This window comes from Falco naumanni, chromosome 4, assembly GCF_017639655.2.
Source record: "Falco naumanni isolate bFalNau1 chromosome 4, bFalNau1.pat, whole genome shotgun sequence".
NCBI lineage: Eukaryota > Metazoa > Chordata > Aves > Falconiformes > Falconidae > Falco > Falco naumanni.
This window is the reverse complement of record NC_054057.1, coordinates 101,626,108-101,652,541: the sequence shown is the minus strand read 5'-3', so window position 1 is coordinate 101,652,541 and position 26,434 is coordinate 101,626,108. Positions and strand designations below refer to the sequence as shown.

The 26,434-nt window shown below is 41.3% G+C and overlaps 1 protein-coding gene and 1 long non-coding RNA gene across 10 annotated transcripts in view; one reads left to right on the top strand and one right to left on the bottom strand.

Annotated features, from left to right (window-relative positions):
* The window catches only part of CHCHD6 (coiled-coil-helix-coiled-coil-helix domain containing 6), a 115,868-nt gene that overhangs the window by 31,769 nt on the left and 57,665 nt on the right, over nt 1–26,434 (top strand). For 6 of the 9 annotated variants that reach the window (XR_005827770.1, XR_005827769.1, XM_040593350.1 and 3 more), the window contains 2 exons: nt 3,712–3,732; nt 9,258–9,341. The exons of 1 other annotated variant lie outside the window; for it this stretch is intronic. Coding sequence is in view for 6 of the 8 variants with exons in the window: in XM_040593350.1 (XP_040449284.1) it covers nt 3,712–3,732; nt 9,258–9,341 (105 nt within the window). In the remaining 2 variants the exon portion in view is untranslated. The remainder of the gene's footprint in view (nt 1–3,711; nt 3,733–9,257; nt 9,342–26,434) is intronic. 2 more of the 9 variants (XM_040593348.1, XM_040593346.1) reach the window with 1 other exon arrangement.
* The window catches only part of LOC121087863, a 40,023-nt gene continuing 28,245 nt past the window's right edge, over nt 14,657–26,434 (bottom strand). Inside the window, exons 2-3 of the long non-coding RNA XR_005827771.1 lie at nt 21,637–22,271; nt 14,657–20,428 (exon numbers count right to left, since the gene is read on the bottom strand). This is a non-coding gene — a long non-coding RNA (uncharacterized LOC121087863). The remainder of the gene's footprint in view (nt 20,429–21,636; nt 22,272–26,434) is intronic.

Here is a 26,434-nt window from a genome sequence, read left to right as displayed (position 1 = left end):
CATTGAATGCCTTGTCTGTTGGCAGCCTACAAAATGAAAACTGTATGTGTGCATGTATAGAAGTGGTGATGGGAAAAGGAGAATGTGGGAATGGGCTGAAGTATTAAAGCAAGCAATGAAAGCAGATGGTTTACTTTGGATTTTATAAAATAGTTTTCTCTTTATTTTGTTTTAAATGAAAACTATCAACTGTCTGCATTGCAAACCTATTTGCAGCAATGCTGTAAGTGTTAGAGGTGCAGTTGTCCCTGCATCATAAAAGGGCAGAGGGTTTTTCTGCTGCTTCCCATCTTCATGTTTATAGAATTGTGTATTCTCTGTGTACATTAGTTGAGCAATTTCATCACAGCCTTTCCTCAAAACTGATTGCTGTTCAGTGTCTCTTCCTGCTTCCTTTCTCTTGTCAGTTGGTTACATCTCTGACTCTCATTACATTTAATATTGATACTGCTTCAATTTTCCACTAAACTGGAAGCGTTTAAAGGTCTGGAGTGGATACAAAATGTCTAGATGTATTCTTTAAATGCTTTAATTCCTACCATGGTGGAAGACTTTAGAGCTGGAATTGCCTTTAAGAAGAAATGGCTCTTCGCTCATTCAGTGATGAAGTCTGGTCATGAAGATGTTAGAATATGTGCTGCAGAGCTCTTCAGATACTGACATGAGTGCAAAAGTTGTTGCCAGCAGCTGTCTTGGGTTTTGGGCACCTGCTGCCTCTCATTTCTCGCTTCTCCCACTCTATCTTCCACTCCCAAAGTTGGCAGTGCCCCTAGAAATACTCTGTGTTGAGTTTGAAGTAAGAGATCTCTACCATGCTGGTAGTTTGGATTCCTGAGTCATTGGTCATGCTGTAGTGAAATTAGTTACATGACAGAGTTATTGACTACAGCAAGGTAATCCAGGGTGAAGCTGGTTCCAGTCAGGTTACAAAGGCATTGCCCTTCCTAAGGCTGCAGTTTTATCGTGCTGATTGCTCCTTCCCTCACCACCAATCGCAGAACTATGTTTTAATTGCTCACTGCCATTTTCACATTTGCCCAGACCATGACAGACATGAGTGAGGTATGCATTATGGCAGGCACTTATGGGTGATGTGGTATGTGGGTTTCAGAAAAGATGCTGGAAGTTATCCGTATGTGTGAAATACTAATTTGGCGCTATATTCTTGATTTCGTTGGAAGTTGGATTGCTGATACATACGTGGGGAAGCATCCCCTGCTGGAATAATCAGTGCTCAAATGTGAGATTTGTGAAATGAATACCTAGGACAGGGGTTGCTGGTTTGACCTGGATCCTGGTTCATTAATTTTTTGCCTCCGATGCAGTCAAGAATAGTATCTTGATTTGGTTTTGACCCCAAATGATTAAATCCAGTATTTTTAGTATTTTTTCAGCTTCCTGTAATTGCTATCCAAGGGGTTGCCTCGAAGAGAAATGAACTCTTGTTTTAGAAGAAGAGTTCAGCAGTACTGACCAAGGGTGCTAGATGGCGGCTTGTGTTCCAAGGCTGTGATTATAAAACTCGTAAGCCCTGAGCTGGCAGCTGGAAGTGAGATTCACTTGGTTAGGAAGCAAGGAACCCAGATGTTGCTCATTTCTTAAGCAGTTTACTTAAACTTTAAAAATATTAGTGGACATGCTGTGTATTTTCTTATCAGTCAATTTGGTAAATGTAGGTCCACAAAAGATCTTAGCGCATGGTTAGGAGATAGCGAAACTTAAACTAGTAACCCTCTTGGGTTTTAATGTTTGTATTATTTTATTATTATATTTTATTTAGTCTGTGCTTCACTGCAAATGTAGTTATTTTTTCCCAATGCAGCAATATGTCCTACTGCATCTACACCTGTTTTAATTTCCCTGTTTCCAGTCAGAGGAGTATATCTGTCTAGTCTTGGAGTAATAATTCCCCCCCTCCTGAAAGATGACAAAATTGAAGCCCTTGGCAGTACCTGTGGAAAGGTGACCTGTGGTTGCGAACAGTGTTACCTTCCTTATAATGCACAACCGCAGAATTACAGTTTTATAGGGGTTTAAGAGGGACCATCTATTGGTGATAGGGCTGGTTCCTTCTCCTTGCTCTCTTCTCAGCGGCTGTGTAGTGCCACTGAGTTAGTACCTCGTGTGCAGTTTGCCCTGCAAGCATTTTTCCACCAGGAATGTGACAGTTAATGGCTTAGGCACCCCAGGGATGACAGATGTACATCCAGTAAAGAGCTATTGGTGTGCATGACCTACCTGCTGAAATAGTAACATGTACCATAAAGAGCCCTGTGTTCCTCCTGTCCATCTGCTGAGGATGGACAGCCTTGCAATTGCTAAAATGTAAAAACAAAACTAAGCACATCTGTCCTGACTGTAAAAATCAGCAGGAAGAAAAATGTTATTCAAATCAGGCTTTTGTCAAGACTGGCCAGTGATTACTGGTGAACACCTGTTGTGTATTGGTTTGTTTGGCCAAGGATTTGATGCTGCTGTATCAAACCTGTCTGCAGAAAAGGGGAAGTGGGCTTCCCCCAGCTGAACTGTAGATACTCAGTTCCAGCCCTCTCAGCTGTTGAAAAGGATGAGGATGGATGACACACATAGCTGATGACAGATCATCCCTCAGTTACCTGAAGTAGTTGCTCTGTGCCATTAAAATGATGGCAGATCCCATAAACATTTTGCGCTCCACCGTCTGCTCCCTCTGGCACTGAACTATGACCAAGAGGAAAGTTCCTCCTGCCCTGTCAACTCCCCTCAAATAAATAATCATAATAAAAAAGACCAGCCTTTCTGAAGTTCCTGCTTAGCGAATGTGCTGCTGATTGAATCTAGTCCTGAGAGGCAGGGAAGGCTTGCAGCCCTTGACAACAAATGAGAGCTGTGGCTGCCTCATAAATGCCTTGGCTTCAGAAGGGGTTGGAAATGGGCATGAAATGTTTATCATCTTATACTTGCTTTGCTGCTGCTGGGTTACTGGGTAAGTAAAAAGTTGTAATAAATAAATAAGAGGTGATACTGCAGCCTGCTTCATCTGCTTGTGTTCATTCTTAAATAGGCTTGCCAACAAAAGAAAGAGCAGGTGAAGGCAGCTTGGATTTGGCAGAGGTCTGAACTGTGCACTAAAGATGTGTTCAGTTGCCTGTGTACAGGGATCTAGTTGGAAATCTGATCAGTCAACTGGCTTTCTGTTAGGAAGCACTCTTTGAAATTGTCCAGTAAAGAAGATGACTTGCTATGTAGGTCAGCTTGTGCATCCAAAAATGCCCTTGCAAAAGGATACTTGTTCTTTGCAAGTAATTTGGAAACAGCAGAGTTGTTGGCTGCTTCTTTGTGAGTATGCCCAGCATTGCCACATTCGTTGGTGCATGTTGTAGATGTCAGCATCTCTAAGATCATGCAGCACCTTGCATGACCTGAAACTGGCAGTTTCACAGCTGTCTTTGCTTACCTTCCACCCTACAGGGGAGTCCTGCAACAGTCTTTGGGGGCTTTGCTTTGTTTTCATTTTTTGGGGTGCATGTGCTTCTGTTTTGTTTTAATAGCACTGTTCCCAACAGGGGACAGCACTGCACTGCTGAAGATGCTTGTCATTTTTAAGGAACTTTTCTAAACTTGTCATCCTAAAAGCTATATTGTGCAGCAGCAGGCAACCTCCATAAATCACTGATTTCTCTTTTTCTTCTTTTTCTCTTCCTTTCTCTCTTGTGCTCTCTTTATTCCAAGCCTGCAGATTTGGACGCCTGGGTAAGCGCTCTCTCTCTTTCTTTTTTTTTTTTTTGTCTGGATCTTGCTTATTCCAAGTGTCATGTTGTTACTGCGTGCGTACAGATTGTTATTGCTGAGCACAGATGCAGGATTTTATTTTCTGTCATTACATTTTAAAAGGTGTTCAGCTAGAAAATTGCATATTATTTCCTCCATAAAGATTTTCACTGGTTCCTTTTGTGTAGCTTACAGCTGCTGAAACCAAACTTGATTTGGTGATGTGTGTTGTTGCCTAAGAGAGCAGCAGAAACAGAAAGAAATGAAGGTTACACCAGTACTGCTTTTTAAGGCAATGATTCTGTATCTGGGTTCTAAAACAAAACAAAACCCAGTCGCCTGCCTTTAAACAGAATGAGAGAAAGGACAAAAAGTAAGTGATTTTGTAGGCCTCACGTGTCTGGAATAGTGACTGCAGGCAGCCTCACAGTAATGGTGGTATTTCTAGTGATGCAGTGGGGGTTGAGTCAAGGCTCCCCCATGGTTACTTGTCTGGTACAAGCCTCTCTGTAAAGTTCTGCTGCTCAGTTTCAGGCATGATGTGTGCAGCCTGCCTCATGGTGTTTCAGTGTTGCCCTTTCAGCTCTGCCATTCCCTTTAGGCTTGGTCAGGAACATGCCAACTAGCTAATTTTGGAGCTAGTTCTGTTCTTTAGTGAATTGCTGTCAATCCCTTCTAGCTTGGAGCCTTTAATAGCATTTGGTTTTTTTCCCTACCACCTGGACTGCTACCAGCACTGGAAGAGACATGGAAAAGCATGAGGTATAAGAATTTGCAGTTGTGAAGTGTGGCAAGCTGAGGTACCCAGCCAAAGTATCTCTGCTGTGCCGCTGCAGAGATCCTAGTGGATACCTTTGGGGGAAGCTGATAACTCCTCTCAGCCAAGACAGGATGGTGTAGAAACAAGGCATTTTATAAAGACTTAAGGACCTTTCCTTTATCCTTGTAGCTTATTTCCCTGTATTGCCTCTGACTGATTCTCTAGGCGTCATCTCACTAGTTCGTCTGTGACTGGTGAATGTGTTTTGCCAAGAAGATAAATATTTTTGCAATAATCTTGCCAAGTGCTGTGACTTGCCTTTGAGGAAGTTCTGTATAGATTGAGGTATGGACCTTTCCTTCTAGCTCAGCTTGCCCTTTGCCAGAGAGGGCTGTGGTTTTTTTGTCCTCAGTAGAGTCTTCTCCATGCCCTCTCCCCAATCCCAGAATCTCAACAGTATTGCAGAGAGAGACAGCCTGATGGTAGCCATCAGCTGTGGGCTGTGCTATTGCTACACTTAATTTCTGGGTGCCACATTCCCTACTGTGATCTGACCCTGCCACAAGCCTCTTTTTTTCGAGCAGATTTCCTTCCTATTTTTCATGTTTAACAAGGTGATGAGAAGGGACTGTGATTAAAAATTATAAAAATCTGGTGATATTTTGTGGAGGGCGAAGCAAAAGCTAATCTGTGAATGGATGTAGCTAGAGCGAAGCCCAGCTCTAGAAGATCAGTTGCACAGTCGGATGTGTTGCATGTTGGTGTCAGTTCAGGACGAGGCTGAGAGTGTCTGGCTTTGCTCATGGAGAATGAACCAATAATATTTCATTACCTCAGTTAAGAGGCTTGTAAAATATTTCTTTTGGCCTGTGTGTCAGCTAGCAGGCCAGTGCTTGAATTCTTCAGTTGAGCCAGTATGTAATGCGTAGCTTTAGAAATGTGCTTTCACAGTTTGTTTCTAAATGGGTTACTTGATAAAGGGAGGAGGCAGAGAATCGCACATGACTCTGCCCTAGCTCTTTGTCACTGTTCAAAGCAACAGTGAGATAACCTGAAAAACTTTGGGCTTGTGGAAAAAGTGTAAAGATAAAACATAGCAAGAATTTGAAAGAGCCCTCAACCAGACCATGGATCCATACCCACGGAAGCTGTAGCAGCATGCTAGTAGTACACCTTCGCTGTCCTTTTGTAAGAACGCAGTGCTTGTAACTTCTGACACCATCAAAGGAAATTCTTGAACATTTCCTGAATATCTCTTATAAATAGTTTTTGTACAGAGGGCAGTTGCTTATTGCATGCATTCTCTTTTGCAAATACGTGCTGTCCCATGCTACTTCTCTAAGTTTTAGGTACATTCATGTGTTCTACAACTATGTATGTTCTTCCTCCCCTCCCTCTGTTTTGTTTCTGTATTCATACTTCTTGGACACCACACTCTCTGCTGTGTTCTATGCTATAGTTTCTTAGATGTCATCTCTGGGCTTTGGTCATCTCTTGCATTATAAGTTCAAACTCTGTTGTAGCTTCTGCAGCGTGGATGTGAAATGCAACTTTCTGATATATTATTTTCAAACCAGTGTGTTTTCATGCATGTCTTCCCTTCTCCTTCCTTCTTTAGTTCTGAAGGCCTTTATGTGAAAAGTGTATCTGATGCTTTGTTTGGCACCTGCAATCTCAATCCCTTGTGAAATTGTAATCATCTCCATAGCAGCCAGTTCTGTCTGGGACATCACAGGCTTCTGACTTCAGGTAGGGAACAAGCAGCAGGACTAGAGGAACTCTTAATAAATATCCTGTATTCATACAAAATGTCCCTTGTTGCCTAACCCAGTTTGGAACAGCGAATATTTCAAATGACACATGCTCTGACTGTACCATTCATACTTCAAACATCATAAAGTGTACTAAAGATTCTAGTAATAACAGCTGGGGATAGAGAGAAACAGAAAGCAACTTTCAAGTGGATCTCTCACAAGTGGAATGTTTCTCAGTGTACTTCAATGCACTGAAACATCAGCAGCTCTTGAAAAACAAGCAAGGCATTGAAGATGCATTTGAGTTGCAAGTAGAAGTTTTCTCTGCAACCTCTGGTTCATCGTAGAACTTATGGGCAATAAGTGGGACATAACGGGAGATAATACGGGAGAAAATACTTAGGGGGAAGAATGGGGAGTACGTCGAGATCATAGTCTGCAGCTGGGAGATCCAGTTTTGATTCTTTGACATCAGTTTTGCAAGATCCTGGGGAAGTCACTAACAGAATGTCTGTCTGCTGCAGGGTGCATTGGTGTGGAGGCATTATTCACTGTGGGCATCCTCCCTCCCGTCAGGCCTGCTTGGAATTCCATGCAGGATGTCATCATGCAGATCAGCATACCTCTAATGTGTCTGCATCTCAGCACCCTACTTGAGAGATTAGGTATTTGGTTTGTGTTCCCTTCCAGAGGTCTCATATGCATAAATATGCTGAATTTCTTCGTGAATGAGGTCAGGCAAGCTCATAGGTTGAAAAGATGAGTGAGTGTGTGTGGGTGTGGACCGATGTCTTGCCAGAAACAGAATAAAGCCTCTTACCAGTATTGTTACATGTATTGGTTTCATGCTCCCAGAATAGTCTGCTACACGAGGAGAGTAGCACTGCCACGTAATTTATTTAGATGAAGCAAAACTCTATTGCATTTTTAAGAGATCATCTTTTGACTTTTATTTTCTTTCCTTGTATTACACTTCACATGAAAAGCACCTTCCACCTGAATTGTGGAGAGACGTCACTACTATCTTACTTCTCTTTCTTGTCCTTATTTATTTTCTCCTTAAGGAAGTACAAGTCACTTGATTAGTAATCTGATATTATGGGCTTTATGTAGAAAAATCAGCAGGAGAATCAGGGTCCTTTGATGATCCACCAGACCACCCTGCTTTCTTACATCTGTTTCATTTCAGTTGAAATTGCTTAGTCCTTTTCTTGTATAGAAGATGGATATTGGTTGAGAAGGATAGCTATGGTTCTCATACCAGATAATGGTAATAATTTTGGTACTTACAAAGTGCCCACCAGTGCCCCTGTTGTTGCTGTAGTATCTCTTTGGTCAGGGGCATGTATGGGGCAGCTCATTCGCATCCTTCTCCCATCTTATTTGAGCTGGTTCATGGGCTGGAATATATATAGCGGCTCTGAGTAAACCAAAGCCAGAGATTTTGCCTTTAATCAAACGTCTTTGAGAGCAAGAGGATTTAGATGCGTATCTATAGTGCTTGTGTCTTACCCTATTGACTGGGCTGGCAAACGTGGAAACAAAAATATTTCTTTTTTATTTTAAAAACAAACAGATACCACCACCACATCCCTGCAACTCCCCTGTCTCATGTACTCCTTTTCTTGCTTACCAACCATCCTTCACTGCCTACTTTAAAATCTCTTCAAAGTCCTATTATACCACTGTATTTCTATCAGCAGGGGAGCAGAAAGAAGGAAACGCACAGCAACTTGCTTTCAGATGTAATTTTTTTCATTAACGATGGCTTTTGGCTGTAAAATGACAGGTCTGAGCCCATGGGGATGTTTCTGTCCTAGCTGCTTAATCATATTGGACCAGCATTTTGTGGGATTGTATCATCATCATTAAAAGTTAAGAGCAATGCTGCTGGGATGCAGTAGATTTGCAGGGTTTGCGTTCATGTTAAATGGACTAGTAATTCTGGGTTTGAAAGGTCTTCTGCCTGGCGATAACTTATGTGGCCACAGAGACTTTGGGGTGGGACAGGAGAAGAAAACAAGTGCCATTTTTCTTGCTATTGTTTCTTGTAATTTTTAAACGTAAAAAGTTTGGCCTAGTTCCGTCAATGCCATGTTTTCTTATGTTCGTTCAGTTTAGGGGTGGGAATGCAATGAAGTGCTGCTGGTTGTAAAGAGCTAAAAGGCAAAAGCTATTGCTCTAACCACACACACTTTATATTTTTTAAATTGAGCATCGTTTAATTGATGACCAGGTTATGCTTAAGCACATGCTTGTATACCAAGTTTGCCGTTTTGGAAGTGTCACACTTAGGGTACGGAAGAGGAATTCTCTTGACACTAGTATCCCCTTCAAATGTGCACCCAGCCAGAGGAACTCTGGGGGTGCTGGTGGGGTATGCACAGAGAACATATGGAGAGAGTACTTAATTATCAGGGTAATCGGATGTATGTCTGTAAAAGCAAATGCATGGTCAGTGAGAATGTCTGTTGCAATAAAAATGTTGCAGCGTAGAGAGGGTATTGCTTGCGTTTCAGATCTTCCTTGTGATTGTAGGGATGTGTTAAATCTGTGGAGATTTGCTGACATTCCAAGGGGAAAGTGTAAAGTGGAGGATTTGAGATTTATTTTTAAGGTAACGTGAAGAACATTGAACTGGAGTAATAAACATAATGATTCACGGAAAAAGACTTGGATGAGGTGGAGTTCTGAAAAAGGCAATAGGAAGGTGTCACCTTTTTATGATTAGATGTTTTAATAAGGACAAATAAAATCCAGGTTATGAGTTTGACTATGATACTGACTAAGAGCATTTTGAACTTGTGGGGATAATCCAAAATGAACTGCAGTACTGAAGGTTTGTAGTTCCACTGAGAAGATCCCATACACCAGTCCTGAGCAATGATTTCTTTAGTTCCCATTTAGTTTGTCTGCATCCCATGCGCTTTCTTTGCACTCGCACTTTTTATTTTTAATTTCTTATTCTGCTGATGCTCTGTTGTTCTTCCCAGGCTGTGGAGCTGCAAGGCAGGGAGGCAGAGTTGAAGCGGCAAGAGGCCTTCTATAAAGAGCAGTTAGCCCGCATTGAGAGGAAGGTAAGACTTAAGTTGTTGTTTGTTTGTGGCCTCTGCATAGTAATGGGATCGGATACAGATCTGTGTGGATCCAAAGAGTAGAGAAACGAGAAGCATTGTACTGAAACCTGGAACTACCAGCTCCTGGTATCTCTGCCCCCCACTCCTTAACGTAGTTAAGTGATAAAGAAGCAGTACAAGCCGAATCTTTTGAGCAACTTGCATTTGAAAGATAAGGGGGTTTTAACTGGACAATTTTAAAGAAAAAGATTTATAGTAGTTCACACTTTATTTTATTTTTCACCATGGGGCTTAGGTGAAAGCTAAATAAAAAACCCCCACAAGTGTCCTGTATTTTTATTCCTTTTGTTAAAAATCCTTTCCTAAATTAAAAAAAAAAACCAAAATAAAAAACACCAAACCACAAATCTTGCTATAAATGTGAATTAAAGTTGTATTATTAATTTTTCTCTGGGGAGCCCAGCAGTTCAAAGAATGGTGCTGCAGTGCACTGCCTGCTTCTTGCTGGATAAGCCTTTGAAATGAACGTGATTTAAAGAGACACTGTCAAGCATCTTTTAAGCCTGAAATGACCTTTGAAAATCCATTTAGGGATTTGAATCTCTCCCCTAAACGTGGGATTTGCTTCTCTGTTTAATTGTTTACCATGATGAGTTTTTAAAAATTGATGCCTTAAAAATAGGAGCAGCCATGCTGTTCCTTATGAACTAATGCATTTTTCACTTCCTGGCAAAATGAAATAATGTTATAAGTAGTCTTTATTTTTTAATAAACATGGAGAATAATCTTCTCCAATCTGAAGCAATTAGACCTCCTGACAAAGAATTACATACATCCGGCTTGTAGTTGTGTTATGTGACTGAAAAGATGCAAACAATGAAAAAGGTGGGTTGTAAAGAGACAGAGAAATCAATCAGTTTTACTACCAACATATAGCCTGATGGTGAATATGGAACATGGGAAAATCGCAGATTATAGAAAATGGTAGGAAATTATTGGCACTTCTATTGCTCTTCTCGTTCCCTGCTACTGCATGATTGTCCACGCAGCATTGTTTTTTAAGCCATCGATGCTAAAACATGCCCGTGAGCAATTTCACGTGATACAATTTTGCAACACTTTTAATCCATACAGTTCATTAAAAAATAAACTATTAAAAGTGCCACTTGGTGTTGCATTCAGATTTTAAAATTCTATTTCTAGATAATGGGGATTGTTCAGTGAAATTGCAAACAATCTAGCAGCTATCGTTCTAATTATCACAGTTGTCCATATGTTCATACGCAAAGGGAATTTTTGCAATTTCTTGGTCTCATGCTGTGTGCTGCTATTATATTCTTCTCTGGTTTTGGTTTCGTGGAACGGAAATTGCAGGGAAAATCTGTATGTGTGTCTGCCCTTTATGGACAAGGGAGTGGGGAGAAGTTTGTGTCCAGGCTGCATTATCCTCTTTTTGAAGTCTTTTGTTGTATTTGGTGTTTCCCTTTTCAGGTCCGTGTCCTGTTGCTTTTTAAAAAGGGTAACTTTTTAAACAAGGTGATGGATATTTTTAGTGCAGAATCATCTCAGGGGAGTAAGGTGGCTTGCCCATAGTCCTATTCAAACTGCAGAGCTGCACAGGAACTGTCTTCTAGTTCTTGCAGGTTCAAAAGCAAATAGATAGAAAGGACAGGTTTTCTTTGCTCTCTTGAAACACTAGCTAGTTTCTGACCCTTAAACACTAGCATTTTACTGGAAATAACATAGAAGAATTCCTACAACCGTTAGTCTGGATTGGAGTGGGAAGTGGTGGGGCCTAGAAGGGAGAGGAGAGAAATGTACTTGAAACAGTGTAATAAAGCTTAATTGTATTAGTTTTGAAAAAGGTTTTTGATCTTCTCTCTGGATAATTTTATTCCTATAATGGTTGGAAGGATGGAAACACGGCACAGAACGATCTTTTTTATTAGCTGTTTCTTTTATATAATTCTGCTTTTATTTGTTGAATACACGCAGACCCTGACATTTATTTATTTATTTATCCTTCCACTGTGCTAAAACCTTCCAACTCAGGCTTAGATATATTTTTATATATCTATATGTGTGTGTGTGTCTATGTTTAAAAAAAAAAAAAAAGCTATCGGTAAGGGGATGAGGTGAGGAGCAGCTCTGAAACAGAAGTGAGCTTTCTCTGCTGTTTTCAGAGGGGATGGTCAGTTGGAGTGCAGTCACTGGTAGTACCGAGGTGCTGGGCTGGGAATGAATGAATGTGATGGCTCAGTGTGGAGGTAGAGGGCTGGAATTTCTCCTCCTAAGGACCAGGCTGTAAGGTATTCCCCCCTCTCCTCACCTGTTGTGCCTATCTATAACCTCAGGTTGGCTTTGTCCCCACTTCTGCATGATAACAGAATTCAACAGTAGGAGACTTGAGATTTGTTTTTGAAGGATGTTTTGGATTGTTGATGTTGACAACTCAGTACCTTTATGGTAGGATGCTGAGAATAATTGTCATATACTCCTTTACAAGGCAGTAGCTGCTGCACTGAATCAAACACAGAGACTGTCCTATTTCTTCTGACAGTGGTCAGTTTTCAAAGACTTTGAAGGAAGATGGAAAAAAAACCCCTCACCAAAACAAAACCACAAAAAAACCTTTTGGAGAACAACTTTGACAAGAGTCTTCCGAAGCGTTGTCAGTTGGAGGCTGACACATGCCCTGCTGTGAAAGAATTTATTTTCATTCAGTATTTTTATTCGCTGTAATGGAGCTTGGATTACTGCCATCATTTTTATATGTGTCTCAGGCATTTTTCTTAAAGCCTTGTTTAGCTCTTTGCCTCCAATATCATGTGGCAGTGTGTGCCACAGGTTAACTTATATACTCTGTAAATTCTCTGTTACCAGTTTCAAATACTTTTTTTCATTTAATATTCTTTATGTAAAAGAGATAAAAATAAGTCTTTTTATTATTCATTGTCTGTAGACTCATGTTCCCTCTTTTACCTTCGCATTTAGTTTGGGTGGTCCTTACCTTTGCAACTTCTGCTTGTGTGAATGAATTTCTTTTTTTGTCTCCCAGGTTTCTCATTTTACTTGTTTGTCTTTGGGCCCTTTCCACCTTGTGGTTTTGTCTTTGAGATGTATTGACCAGAATTGAACTCAGTAGTTCCCTTGAATGCAGCAGATTGTGTGAATACATTATCCTTTTATTTTGTAATCTCTGAAAGAGTACTGTAATCTACTGGACAGAGCACAGAATTGGAAGCAAAAAACTGCTCATTTTCTAATAGCTGTTTCTCTTTTGGGAGTTTGAAACGATTACTTAGTCCGTCTATCTCAGTTATTCCATCTATATGATGGAATAGCTTATAATGGGAGGGCAAAGTGTTGTGAAACAGTAAAGCTATAAAAATGCTAAAAAGGCTTTGCCTTTAGTTTTGCATGAGATGAACTATGGGTGTACCTTATTTCAAATAGATCTTGAGAAACTCAGTTCTCTAGACAACCTTATTAAAATTTTCACAGAAAAGGGCATTTATGAAAAAATAATTTCAGTGTTTCAGCTTTTGGGGTTTTCCCTACATCATCTACTAAAACACTGGAAGTAAGATGTGTACAGCAGTGCTGTGTCACACTGAAGATCCATCTAGTTTAATATGCTGGTCCTGGCTGTGACTGAATGTGGATGTCCAGGGATCGGCGTAAGATCAGGGCAAGTGTCTGGGGTGCTTGCCCCAAATGCTTTGATCATCCTAGCTGGTCATCTTTGAAACTTTACCACATCTATTTAATCGTCTTTGAGAGGTGTGAACCAGAACTGTGCACGCAGTGCTCAAGATATGGGTGGACAATGAATATATATGACAGCTGTATCAGAATTGCTGTTTTGTTCCTTTGTAGTGCCTAACACTTGATTTGCACTTCTGACTTGTGTTGAGCAAATGCCACGCACTGCTGCTACTAGCAGCATTCAGCTATTTTGAGTGCAGATTTGAATGCATGAAGTAGCATTGGTTTAATCCCTGTACAGCTATGATTTTGTTGGGAGGTATTCTTCCCACTGCGCCCTTCACTGTCAGTTTGTCAGGGGTTGCGTGTGTGTGAAGGGATGGTAGGTTTTTTTCTGCCTGCAGTGTATGCTTTTTGGACTTCTTTTTAAACCAATTTTTATTGAACTGAAATTCCTTGCACATGCTCAGGGTAGTGGTGATGCCCTTAGTCTTCCTCACTTTTAACTCTGGTAGTTCATTGTAGCTGTGTGTTTTGGTCTCTTGGATTGCTGGTGTGTTTTTGTTTTGGAGTGCCTGAAGTATTTTGGTAATCAGGAAAATTACAGGGAATAGGTCCTTTGAACTGACTATTTCTTATATGACTGTGTGTAATTGCAGGATTTTGGAGCTAGTAGTACAGATGTTCCATTCCACACCTGTGTTTCCAATGTGACTGTCTAATCTCCAATAAGTAATCTAGTAATGAGACCTGAGAAATTTGTTATAAGCAGTTAAACTTCTAACTCTGACTTGTTAGAGTAATTTTACATCTCATCCATATAATTTGGAATTATTTCACAAAAAGTGGGTCTTGTCTCAACTGTTTTGAAGGAGGTTTTGTACTGTAGTGTGTGTCTGGGTAGAAAGAGTGAGAGTTGGACCTAATAATCTGTAAGGAAAACCTTAGAAACACTCGATTTGAGAAGCTTACGCTGATGTTCTTTCTCGCATTTATGTTGCTGAGAAGCAGGGAGGGAGGGAGATGAGGGGAGTTTGGTATAAATAGTTAACATACCTACTGCTCAGAACTGGGATTTTTATTAAGGATTCAGTGTATGCATTGCCCTGCTTTCTCCCAATGGCAGAAACATCCTTTAAAAAGTATAAGAAAGAAAAGCAGTTTCTTCTGGAACCCTTCAGATGGCAGGAGATTTCACATAGCATATTAGTTGTATACTTTCTCCCAAGTAAGTATTTGTTTGATTCCTTTTGCTATTTGGCCTCTTGACTGTGTTTAACCTGAAAAAGGTGAAGGGCAGTGTTACAGTATAGCAAAACATGGGCAGCTTTTTGGAGCAGTGTAAAACAGCAAGAAAGGCTGAAGGTATTCTCAGCAGATGAAGTGAAACTCCTTGCTACAGACAGTGTCTCTTCCTTGTTCGGGTTTTCCTAAGCTCCAGCTCCCATGTTATCTTTTATTAGGTGGCTGTGGACTACTGTGAACAGTGTATACATAAATATGCAAGGTTTTTCTGCTTGTAGTTTTTCTGAACAGTAAGTAGCACGAGGTATTCATAAGCTGTAGAGTATTTATGCAAGTGGAAAAGGAATGCATTAAACAAATACTTTTTCTTAATAAGGTAGACTGTACCTTTATATCTGCTTAGCTTCAGAAATCTTGTAATTTTTGTGTGGCATTCACACACTCGTTCGGTTTGTTTAAATTAATCTCCTTTTGCCCTTGCATTTACCATTTAATTCATGTTTGTAAAGCATTTAGAATGTGTAAAGAATGAGAGGTGAACTTATTTTTGTTTGTTATTCTTACTGGCCTTGATCCTGCTTCTTGGAGCAGTCTCCTACTTTCGGTGCACCAAGGTCACCCCTGCATGTGAGTCCATTGTCATTTCTGTGCTTTTTGGCCAGTTAACTCATCACAATAAAAAATCTCTGTGGAGAAAGTGACAGCCACCTGGAAAAAAAAGCCTTCCAGAACAGTATGCCCATGTTGGGTCTTCATGATCAGTTTTAAGCAGATTCTGCAGGGCTGAACAAATTGATGTTACCTGGTGAATGTGGCAGGGGATTTCTGTTGAAAAGGATGAGGAATCAGTTCCCCGAGTTGGGATCCTGAGCTGTGTCTGTCCATGAGACCCAGAGAGCACTCAGCTAGCTACCTTTGAAAAAGCAACCCACGTTAAGCTGTTGTCTTCAACCAAACCCTCTGCCCTCTCAGTGGGATTTAAAGATTTGGTGCCCTTTTCTAAATGAGTTGATATGCCTTGGCAGGTGTCACCAACAGCATTTGCTTTCTCAATAAAATGGCCTGTAACATCCTAGGGCTGTGTGTGAGCTATTGCTGTGTGTGTAAGGGCTGCTTTGTTTGCCGCCAGTCACTGTGTTGCCAGCCACTAGCTTAGTGCTGTAGCTGTTGGGGCACTTCGAGGAAGAACAGCTAGTGTGAAAACTAAGTTCTGGTCTTAAAAAAATGTGTTTCCCTTTCAGACGTATATTTCTTGTCCCTGCCTTCGTAATTGAGCCTTACAATATTCGTTACAATTTCAATTTTTTTTTTCTTACTTAATTTGTTCAGTTCTTATCGCCTGCCTCTGCTGCAAACCTTTCCTCCCACAAACCCAGCAGTGCTTCATGTGAACCTACAGCAGCTGTGATCCAAAAAAGCAGTTTGCCTTTCAGGCCAGTGGAGCAATATAGCGAAGCACCCAGTTCATCGAACTGTTGATTTAATCTTCTGAACGCAAGAAGAATAATCCTCAGTATAGTTTTCTGAAATAGGCTGATATGATCTGTCCTAATCATCCAGATCACTTCCCCTATCTGAGGCTTTGTGGACGTTGTTTTTTGGGCAGCGGTGGCTCCAGCAGTCTCTCTGGGCACAGCCCTTGATATCTAGAGAACTGAAGATTTTGTCCTGTGTGCGTGTTTCTGAATGGGAACAAAATGAAAAAAAGAACGCATCTGAAATTGTAATCTGAACTGGTTCTGACCTCCCATCCTCTTCCTCTCTTCAGTTATTCACAGTCATTACATGTCATGCTGGGGTAGGAGCAGGGAGTATGGCATCTCTAATTTCTTCTTTCTGCTGGTATCCATTAGGGCTGTACAGCGTCTGCCTTCCTAATGCTTCTCCCCTGTCTCCCTGTCCGCAGGGAGAGGTTGCTTTGTTGTTGCCATTGGCCAACTTGCAAACTGACTTCCAGTACCCCGTGCTCAATTTGCCCATTTAATGGCTGTTTTGCTGCAAGCTTGTAAAGTTTAGTAGTTAATATACCTCAGTACACCAGCTTTTAGAGATCAGATAAATTGATTGGTAATTTGATGAACTCAAAGATCATCTATAATAGGGTAAATAAAATGTGTTGGGTGTCAGCGCTGCCTTTCTGCCTTCTCTGCAGTGTGTATGTTCTCTCTTCAATATGTGTTGACTGATGTACAGTACATTACATCAAATTACAAGCAGCCTCTATGCAAACAGCATCTAAGTGTTTGCTTCCTCTTCGGGTCTGGACGATTAGTGGAGAGATGCGTTCGCAATCTGTGTGCTGAAGGGTGAACTGTCAGAGCCTTACGGTGATTTTGTTTTCCTGGCATTTAGAGTACCTTTGCAGAGGGAGAGAATGATGCTTATGGGCTGCTTCATCTTGGAGGAATCCATCCTCAGGCTCGACTTGTGAAATAAATGTGGCAATGTGTGGTTTGAACTTAGTGTCTTAACACTGAATTTAGCAGCTGAATTTAGATAACAATCTGGTATCTGGTCTCATCAGTGTATCACTATGAAGACTTGTTAAAGGCAGAACAAAAAGACCTAGAATGTGATCTTGTCTCTTTGTTAGAACTCAACACCAGAGGATTTGTCAAGTCTCGTCCAAAAAGAGCAAAACAAGGGGTGCTTTTGTCTCACCTCTGAGAGCTTTCCCTATTATCTAATATTTCCGATGCCTTCCCTTGCCGTTTTTTATTCAATCCAATTTTCCTTTCATCCATTTTTTTATTGCCTAATAGTTTACGTTTCTGTTTTCTCCCTCTTCGTACTGCATATGCATGTTTATAGCAGAATGGTAATTATAAGCGTGTGTGTAGAGGTAGCACTGTCACCAGTAAAACCAATGCTGCTTTTCTAATGGAAAGCAGTGCTCACCTGCACATACATACATACACACACACCTGTGTGCACACACCCCTGATCTGTCTCTCACCTATTTTTACTGTGGTGCAGTTGTACCTTAGCATCAACTACACTATCTTGCTGCAGTAAATGCCAGTGCTGCCTGTTATTTCTGTGTAATTTGCCAACTAGTGTACAATTAATTTTGGGCCCTGTTATTGCAGTATTGGCTATTTTATGAAACTGTAGAGAGTTAGCACAGTGAATTGATTAAATATGTTCTAGACCTTAGGCTGGAGTCTGTATGTCTGCTGGGATTTGGATGATTGAAGCTTGCACTTCTCTTGGGATATTCCAGATTTAGAATTAGTCTTGGAAATTGTTTCAGGTAGACAAAACTTCCCTGTGTGTATGGAATCCACTTGCATAAGAGCCTGACTTTGGGGAATCTGAGATTTCTGTTTCAGCCCGCAGCAGTCTTTCCACATGCGGCAGGAAAAAAGTCATCACTATTGCGACCTAAAAATAAAGCCAAGGCCTGGGTTTATTTTTTTTTAAAAGGCCCTTAAAATTATGGCTCTGCCCTTACAGAATATGCTGTCATCACGTTAATGGAAAATATGGCTGATAATTACTCTGTAAATTAGGCAGACTCTGCAGAACATCTCAAATTTGTGCTGAATTAAGTAGTCCAGATATCAGACTTTAAAAAGGGACTACTCTGTATATTTACAGTGGCTGTATCTTCTGAAGTGAGCGTGTTTAGTAGTTTACTGTGGGTGTGTTAAATACATGTTTCGTGACAGCCTAGGGCCACTTCTCTGAAGGTTTTTCCCCATCTGCCAGTCATTTTAAAGAAACACAAATAAAAGAACTACTCCAATTTCTTGAACATATAATGCACGTTCCTAAGAGACCAGAGTGACTCAGAAGTAGCTTGTAAATAACATGTTTTAATGTTCTTAAATATATGTGCACCATCAGCCTTGCCATGAGGTCTCGAGCCACTGCAAATGGTATTTACTTGACCTGTTGCAGAATCTCCTGTTTCCAGGATGATGAGTGGTCGGGTTTTTGTTACCTTGTTTTGGGATTAACCGGTAGTTTGGGTGTATGTTGTACTGTACCAAGAATGATCCCAATTGCAGTTTACCATTAAACACCTTGACTCTAATGAGGATTACCTGGTTTACCCATTCACAGTTCAGCCCCATTGTAAATAAATACGAAATCACTAAATTTTTGTGGTTTTTTTTTAAATAAAAATAGTAAACATAGGTTTCATATGCACTACAGGGTATCAAACCCTGACAAATTTGGAGAGGAGAGTTTTGCCCTGGTAGGTGGGTATTCACCAGTGGAGTAGCCATGAGGTAAGATGCTGCCCTGTGGGCAGTGACAGTGAGGAAAAGCTACAGAGCCAGAAAATGCTGAGAGGCCGTTTAATCTGTGCCAGCCTCTAAGGGGCTGCAGAGGAACGAGAGATGGGAGTCGGAAATGCGGGAGCTGATAATACTCTTAAGCCTCTGATCTGAGAAGACTTGTAATAACTAGGTTATTTTACAAGAAGAGCTAGCTTTTCTTTTCCTTCCAAATTATTGCATTTGAGGTCTTTTCATAAGAAACAAAGGATTAATTCCTTCTCTTTACTTCTCCCTCCTCATTCTTCTGAACAGAAGCCAAATTTTAGCTTACATAATTTCAAGCAGCAAGGTTGCTGTGAGCTTGCATGCCTGGGTCAACTGAGGAGTGCCTGGGTTTCCCCACCCCCATAGGATGTCTTATGATGCATTGGACTGTGTACAGAAATCATATAATTTGCTCTGACATGCAGCAAGCCTTGAACTGGCTGGACTGTGGTTCTTGAGACAGAGAAGATGACTCATATGGGCGTGTAAAAATGCTGTATTGTGTGCCCGCCTGGGCATGTATATGAATTTTTTTACCTTCATTTTTCACAATAGGTATGTACACCACAAAATTTCCTTTGGCTGTTTAGGGAATTAAGTGTAGTATATGAGACCTTTCACCTTTAGGTTATTTGTTGAGATACAGCTTCCGTTAGCAGCAGCAAAAAGCCATTACTTCCTGATGGGTAATCACTCATTCGTGTGGCACAGAGATAACTCTTCCTCCAGTTGGAGGTAAGGGTTTGTTGCAGGAAGAACAAAAAAAATGTAATTGTGTCCTAGCTGTCGATTTCTTTGCTAGGCAAAGGGCGTCCCAGTGAGCAACACAGTTTGTCCTTGCTGGCTGGAAATAGGACAGTGCTGTGTTCAAGTCTGTTGTGTGTTCACTTGTTCTGTGGAGAGAGGATTTGGCTCCAGGTCTGCAGTGTTTGTGGTGGTTGATTTTTTTTTTTTTTCCCTCTCCTGTTGTTCTCCAATAAATGTATAGTTCTGTCTCTTCTTTGTGTTCCTGTTGTCTGATCTCTGAGCCCAAACTCTCCCCAGTTGAAGGTCTAGGATCCTTTGTTTGGCCTTACCCAGTAGATGTAGGTGAAAAACTGATACTTTTTTCATGAGCCTGAAAAAAAACCTGCTTATAACATTGTGTCCCATGCATTTTCTTGTCACAAAGTTTTATCAGCTACAGTAAGAAACCCTCAATAATTACGATGCTTATACCAAAATATTTGTTTTGGAGCTTTAAGCCCACTGTTACTTCTTCCTCATTTAGTCCCGGTGTCAAGGTCTGCTGTTGTTTGCATGTAGTGCTCCTTACTGTAAGAGATGGTTTAGAGATTAAAATCTGAGGGTAGATTTTGTTTGCATCTATGGATGTATGGTACACTATACATGTGACATTCTTCCATTTATGTTCCTGAGATGCCTTGGCAGCAAGACTTTATGAGATTTTTCTGGTTTAATGTTAATAAGTAATTATTTGTATTATTCTGTAATGGGCTAAAAGTGAGAAGTGCCTTTCCTCTGCCTGGATTCTGTGGTGAAAGTACAATACTAAGCTGATGGTCACCAAAAGCTATTGGAGGCTGTGGGTTACGTCCTGCACCAGGGTTGTGACTGCGAAGCAGTGGTCTCTGCTGGAGTATGGGAATGAAGCATTTGTGTGGCTGCCTGTGCTCTCTGTGAGTGTTTGATTTCCGTGTTAATATTTATGGCTTAATAGCCCCCCTGTCAAAGTGCTTCTCTCCACCTGATTGACATTCCATGGTCCTTCTGGGCTTGTCTTTGGAGACTTCACAATCTCTTTGCCAGCTACAGAGATCTCTTCTACGCCTTGTCCTCTTCTGACGAGGCTAAATAGCTCTGTTAAAAACACATGTGAAAGAGAAGATCACTAAAAGAAGAGAGAATGAGACTCAAATGACAGAAAGGAAATTGCTTGCAAATATTTTCTGGTTTCTTTCTTATTTCTTTTACCATCCTTTCTCCTTTGTCCTCCTTGCCTTTTTTATCTTAGGATAAACATTGTATTTATTTTCTGTTTACTGTATGGAGAACTTCAATCCATTTTGAACAGCAAAATAAATACAAAAAGGTACCAGTGTTCTTTTCTCTGGAATAACTGATGTCTTGCAGGGAGAACTGGAGGTTATGTGATGCTGTATTGTAAAGGCAGGCCAAAGGAATCTATGTTAATCCATTTTTTTTTCTTGTTATGAGTGTTTCATTTTGTATTTTATTTTCCTTTTTAAGTAATAATCAATGCATCTTGGTACAAATAACCCAATAACTTTTTTTTGCCAGCTCTAAAATAAACTGTTGCTTTCTAACGTTTGTTGAAGTATTACTAATAAAGGGGAATGACATCAAGTTATCCTTGTAAAACTACTTTTGAGCTGTGGAGCTGGGAACTTTTTCTGGGTATTCATTAACTGAGGTTTCTAGCTTACTGGAAGATAAGTGAACATTGTCCCCATTTTAAAAGTGAGACTGTAATGCTTAAGGTTAGTATTTTCTATAATAGCTTTTGTTACTTCACTTTTTGGTTGTCCGGGTATGGTATATTTCTTCAGATGTGCTGATTACCCGTACTTGAGCTTGAAATTTTGAATAATGAGCTCCAGAGCATCTCCGGACAGAGTGGTGAGCCAGCAGGCACTACTCAAAGTGTGGATTTGTCTGTGTCATTAACCGTGTACAGTGACCTGTAAAGTGCTAGCGGTCTTTTTGGCTGTAATCGTTAAACCGGCCTCTCCTACAGGATAAGATGGGAAGAGAAGCTGTAAGTGTAGTGAAAGAATCCTGACTGAAAATACAAATATCTTCAGAAAATGCTCTGGGAGTAATAATAATAAAGAAAAAGTATGGTGGTAAAATAAATTGCTGCTGATACAATTTTTCTTCCTCTCCCAAGTTTGCCTCTAGTATGGCAGTTTTTCTCCCTTCGATAAATAAATGCAAAGATGAGAATCGCTGCCAAAAACTGTCACATTTCTGGAACTTTCAGCCCCTGATTATTCACATTAAGCTTCCCCCCCCAGCAGTACAATATTCTGAATATGTACACCCACCATTCTGTCAGATCTGTGCAGTCTGCGTCTGGTTCATCTTCTGTGTCTTTGATGTGCTCCATAACGTAGGCAAAGAGAGGTCTGATAGTCTCTCTAAAAACCTGACAGTTTGTGTGACAATCTGTCCACGAATCCACAGGCTCCTTGTCAACCAAATGAGCCTTTGAATATCAGAGGTTTTCGGAACAGTGCTTGCAGCATTGCATATGCACTAAGGGGAGAGAGTACAACAGGCTTCCTTGTAACCTGAGAGATGTCTGCATTTTCCTTAATCATTCCAGGGACATCTCATCATTGCTTGTTGGCTGGTTCTCAGCCCCGCACATGTCGGGGTTATTTAGCATAGTTTGATTTACTGGAAACTGCACATGGAGAATAATTTGCATTTGAGGGTAGAGGAAAAACCCCAGGAGGGGGTGGAACTTTGCAGGTTTTGGTATGCTTCTGTTTTTAGTGGGTTTTGTTTGTTTCTTTTAGTGACTCTTCCTTGCAGTTCCCGTTACCCGTGCAAGTGCATGGATTTGATGCATTTTCTTCAGTGTTCTCCAGTCCTCTTGTGCATCCTGCTGTCTTGGGTCTCTTGTGTTCGGGTTTCTGCTGGGAATCCAGTGAACTGCATTCCTTAGCTACCTGTTCTGGAAAAGGATAGGGTCATGAATATAAATTAGATTTTTAAAACGGGGACAGGAACTGTTAACTGGCCCAGCTGCTGCAGTTTACAAATGGGGCTTAGGGATATTCTGAGCAGAGGAAGACAGGCGTTTCAGCTGCAGCGTGCCCGTCCGAGGTGGTGGGAGTTCTGTTGTAGGCTCTGTCAAATACCAGCTTTGGCATGATGGCATCAAACCTTAGCTGTGATGTTCTTTCCCTTCCTGAAATAAGCTCCTGTCATGGGCCTGACAGGGGAATGTACTTAGGATCTTTTTTAATGTATGACAAGTACTTGATCACTGCCAATTTTCTGTGGGTTGGTTTTTTGTGTTTTTTTCTTTTCTTTTTTTCTTATTTTTTTTCCCCCTCTGAAGTGCTGGTCAGCCTGGTAGTGAAACTTTTAGCTGCATACCTTGGCAGCCTTGATATGCTGGCAATTTCCTTCTTTCTCTCTTCTCCCTTTCCCTTAGCAGTGATTCTCTGCACGCCTGTCATTCTCTCTTGGACAATGCACAGTCATTAGAGGCAGCATCCTGTGATCTACAGGTTCATCCCGCTTGTGTGATGGATTGGCTGATAGGACCCAGGTATCGCTACAGGACTAGTTGTGCAGCTGCCCAGCACGGGCGCATGGATTTAGCAGACATTGCCATACCCTTAAGTCATGGGCACTACGTTATCTGTGCAGGTCAGCCAGGTGTAGGACTCCTCTGAAGCAGATGCTGAAAATCCTTGATGTTTAATCAATGCTTGGGAAACCTGTTTACCTGCACTTGTCAGGTATAATTGATTGGGGCATTTACTGTGAATTCCTCACTTAAGACTTCTCCCTCCTATATTAAACTTCCAGCTAGGAGGAGAGTGGACCAATACTCTCCAACAGTTTTAGTGTTCATCTGGGCCTTTCACATTGCTGTTGCTGTCTTTGTCAGAAAGCCTGAGTTGCCTGCTGGCATTTTATGGCCTTTCTTTTTGAAAGTGCTTTTACTTCCAGAGTTGGTGTTTAAAGAATTACTAATGCTTTATTTGTAGTCTTTTGGAACAGTGTGCTTTAAAGCAACCTCATATAAATGCAGTGTTTAATTCTTTTTAATTCTTTCTGGTTTGTGGGTTTTTTTTCTCTCTTCCCCCCCCCCCCCCCCCCTTCTTCCCCTTGTAATCGCCTCTGTAGTAATAGCTTCTTTGTTGCTGCTGTCTTTGTGACTAGAAAATAACATGAGGCTTTTCTGCATGTTTCCAGTGAGGCACTTGCAGCTCTTTGGAGAAGTTCCTGATACCGTCTTCATGTGGAGTACCTGTTCTAGGTGGACTCTTCGGAGGGTACTTTCACAGAGACACTGACTCAGGCATGCGATCTTGGTCTGGGTCTGTAAACCTGTTTTCGCCCAGATGGGACCTGGTTCTCAAAGTCCTGTGGTGTGTAGCTTCATTTAATTTGCTGTGTGCTTTAGGGGCTGTACCTTAACTTTTTTGTGCCTAACATGTTATCCCCAGGTTAAACTCCGCTGTGGTCCTGTTCCCTAGCTCTGCCTCCCACAAGTTTTGTGGAGATCAATTTTTTTTTTTTTTTTTTGGGGGTGAGATTTTATATTTGAGAAGCTATCTAGGTATGCTACAGAATTAATATTTTGCTCTCAGGATAATATTGCAGTCGTGAGAAGATCTGTTCAAACAGGAATATAATTCTGCCCATGACTAGTTTAACTTTCCTGTGTTGTTACTGTGGACATTGCTCTTTTTCTGTCTTCTCTGAATCTCAATCCAAAATTTATGATCTCACAGTTTATTGCCGAAGGAAAGAATAGAATGACACAAATTCAATGCTCTCATTTCATTATTGGTCTCAGCGGGAGGAGTGGATGAACCCACACATGAACAGCAAACAACAGAGCTGTGTTTAGAAGTTGGCTTTGGCTGAAAAAAAAATCTTTTTTCTGTATGAGCAAGCTGTTTGTAGCTGCTTGCATCTTTCCTCTATTACCTTTTGAGAAAAAAACCCCATATGAATTCGCATAAAAGCATTTTAACATGTGGCGTCTGTGCTCTCGTGGTATACTTTATAAGCATATTTCTCTTCCTTGTTAATTGGCTTCTATGTGTACGTGCATTTGTACTTGATAGGAAGGAAAAAATGTGAATGATCTCTTTTAGCTAAGTGCTACCTGATACTGACCAACAGGCTGAGCAGGAGCTCAAGAGGAGTGAGTTCAGGAGGTAGAGAGATTGCTTCCTGCAGCGTGTCCTGAAATTCCCAAACTCCCTGTTCTGGACCACAGTTGATAGCAATGATTGATTGTGTAGGTTAATTTTTAACAGATCCAAAGGGTTGTCCAGTGAACGGATCAGTTCAGCTCATCTGCCTCTGTACCTGTGGGAGGGGTGCAGGTCGATGGGGTAATTTTTCAAATACGTTGGGAGCCATTTGCATGAGGCTCCTGAGTGATGAGAATGAACGACCTGATCTATCGTGCACGTGAGCCAGTGACGCAGTGAGGTGTGGGGAACCTGTGTACCCGTGCTTCCCTTAGGCAGGGCTGTGAGCAAAGGTGGTTCCCAAAGCCTGCAGTAACCGACATTTTTCTGTAGCTTTCTGCTGTTCCTCGTGGCAGCAGTTGTGTCCAGGGCACATGTGTGTTACCAGTTCTCAAGTGCACGCAGGCAGGGGACAGTCGTGCAGCTTTATCAGGATGGCGTGAAGTCTTCTTTCTGGCTTCAGAAGCTGCTGGAAGCCGGATTTTGAACATCTCCCAGTAGCCATTTGATACGTGAGAAGTAACTCCTGCTTCCCTTTCTATTTCCTCTCCCCATTTTGCGGTGTTTCGTACTCGTGGGCCACACCGTGTATTCTCCCTGCCCCGCAGCATCGCCTCTCGTGCTCCTCTCAGCTCGAGTGGGGCTTGCAGCGGGAGGTTTGCTGGAAGCTGGTAAGTGCAGGCGTCAGGAGAGGGGATCGAAGCAACGTGCCTGTCAGGCGCGAGGCAGATTGTACCATCTAATCCCCCAGCTGTCGTCTGCAGCATTTGTCAAGGCCTCTGCTGGCCTGCTCTGTTTCATCAGAGGTATCACTAGCATTCATCTAGGCTGGCAGCATTTCAACAGCTGTTAATCCTCTTTGTATCTTTAAACACTGTGACCACTGACAAGCTTCTATACTCTGAGGTGTCAAAATATCTCAAGATAGCTGTGGTGATGGTGGTTGGGGTTTTGTTTTTAATCCAGACACCTTCTGATCTATTGACCCAGACTGAACCTGATGGAGAAACGCGTGTCCCAGTGTCAGGTTTTTGCTGCTGCTGCTTGATGTTCACAAAGAATTTTGCCTAAAACCTAATTAATTTCCAGTTCCTCACGCTCACGTTGCTTGGTTTTTTTCTGTTTTACGTGTTACTGCAAGTAGCGCGTGTTTCACTGAAGTTGTAAGGAATGTGGTTTAATGTCAATGTGAGAATGAGCTGGCAGGGTTTTCTCTTTATGCTTCAATTACTCTCCCTCCTGAAATAACCCTGAGAACTCAGTTTTCTGCTATATTGTTTCTTTCTTTGCGGTATGTTGTGGAAAGGGCCTGGGCAGCGTAGCGAGGTGTAGTAGTGAATGTTGGAGTTTCTCTGCTCGTTTACAGCCAAGGAGGAGTGGAAAATTAAAATTACTCCAAATTTAGCTCTGAGTTTTAAAATCCATTCCCTTCGGAAGCAGAATTTTGAGCGCAAGGGTGTTTTGGGAAGAGTGGGGAGCAAGGGTATAGCAGCAAATCTATAGTAGAAAAGCAGCAGGGTAAAGGAAAGTGGTTCTGTTGGTCTTTAGGCTTTAGTTATGTATTTTTATAACTTCTCAGTGTTTTTATTATTTGCTACGTACCATCATTTAATAGCAGGGGAAAAATCTTTCAAACTAACATTTCTTTGTTTAGTTTGTTTGTCCTCTCTGGAGAGCTCTCACCCCATATGACAAAGCTCTGATGTTCTGAAGTTGGCTCCCCTAAGGCTCAGCTTTATTGAGAGAAGTGAAACATTTTAGGTGGTTCATTCATTCTTTCTGTGTCTCTTGTTATTTGAGCCCTTATGGTGTCCTTTGGTCATGTTTTTAAACTTATTTCTGCAACTAAGACTGCCAGGAGCTTTATTTAATAATAGTTGAGGTCTCATGTTCA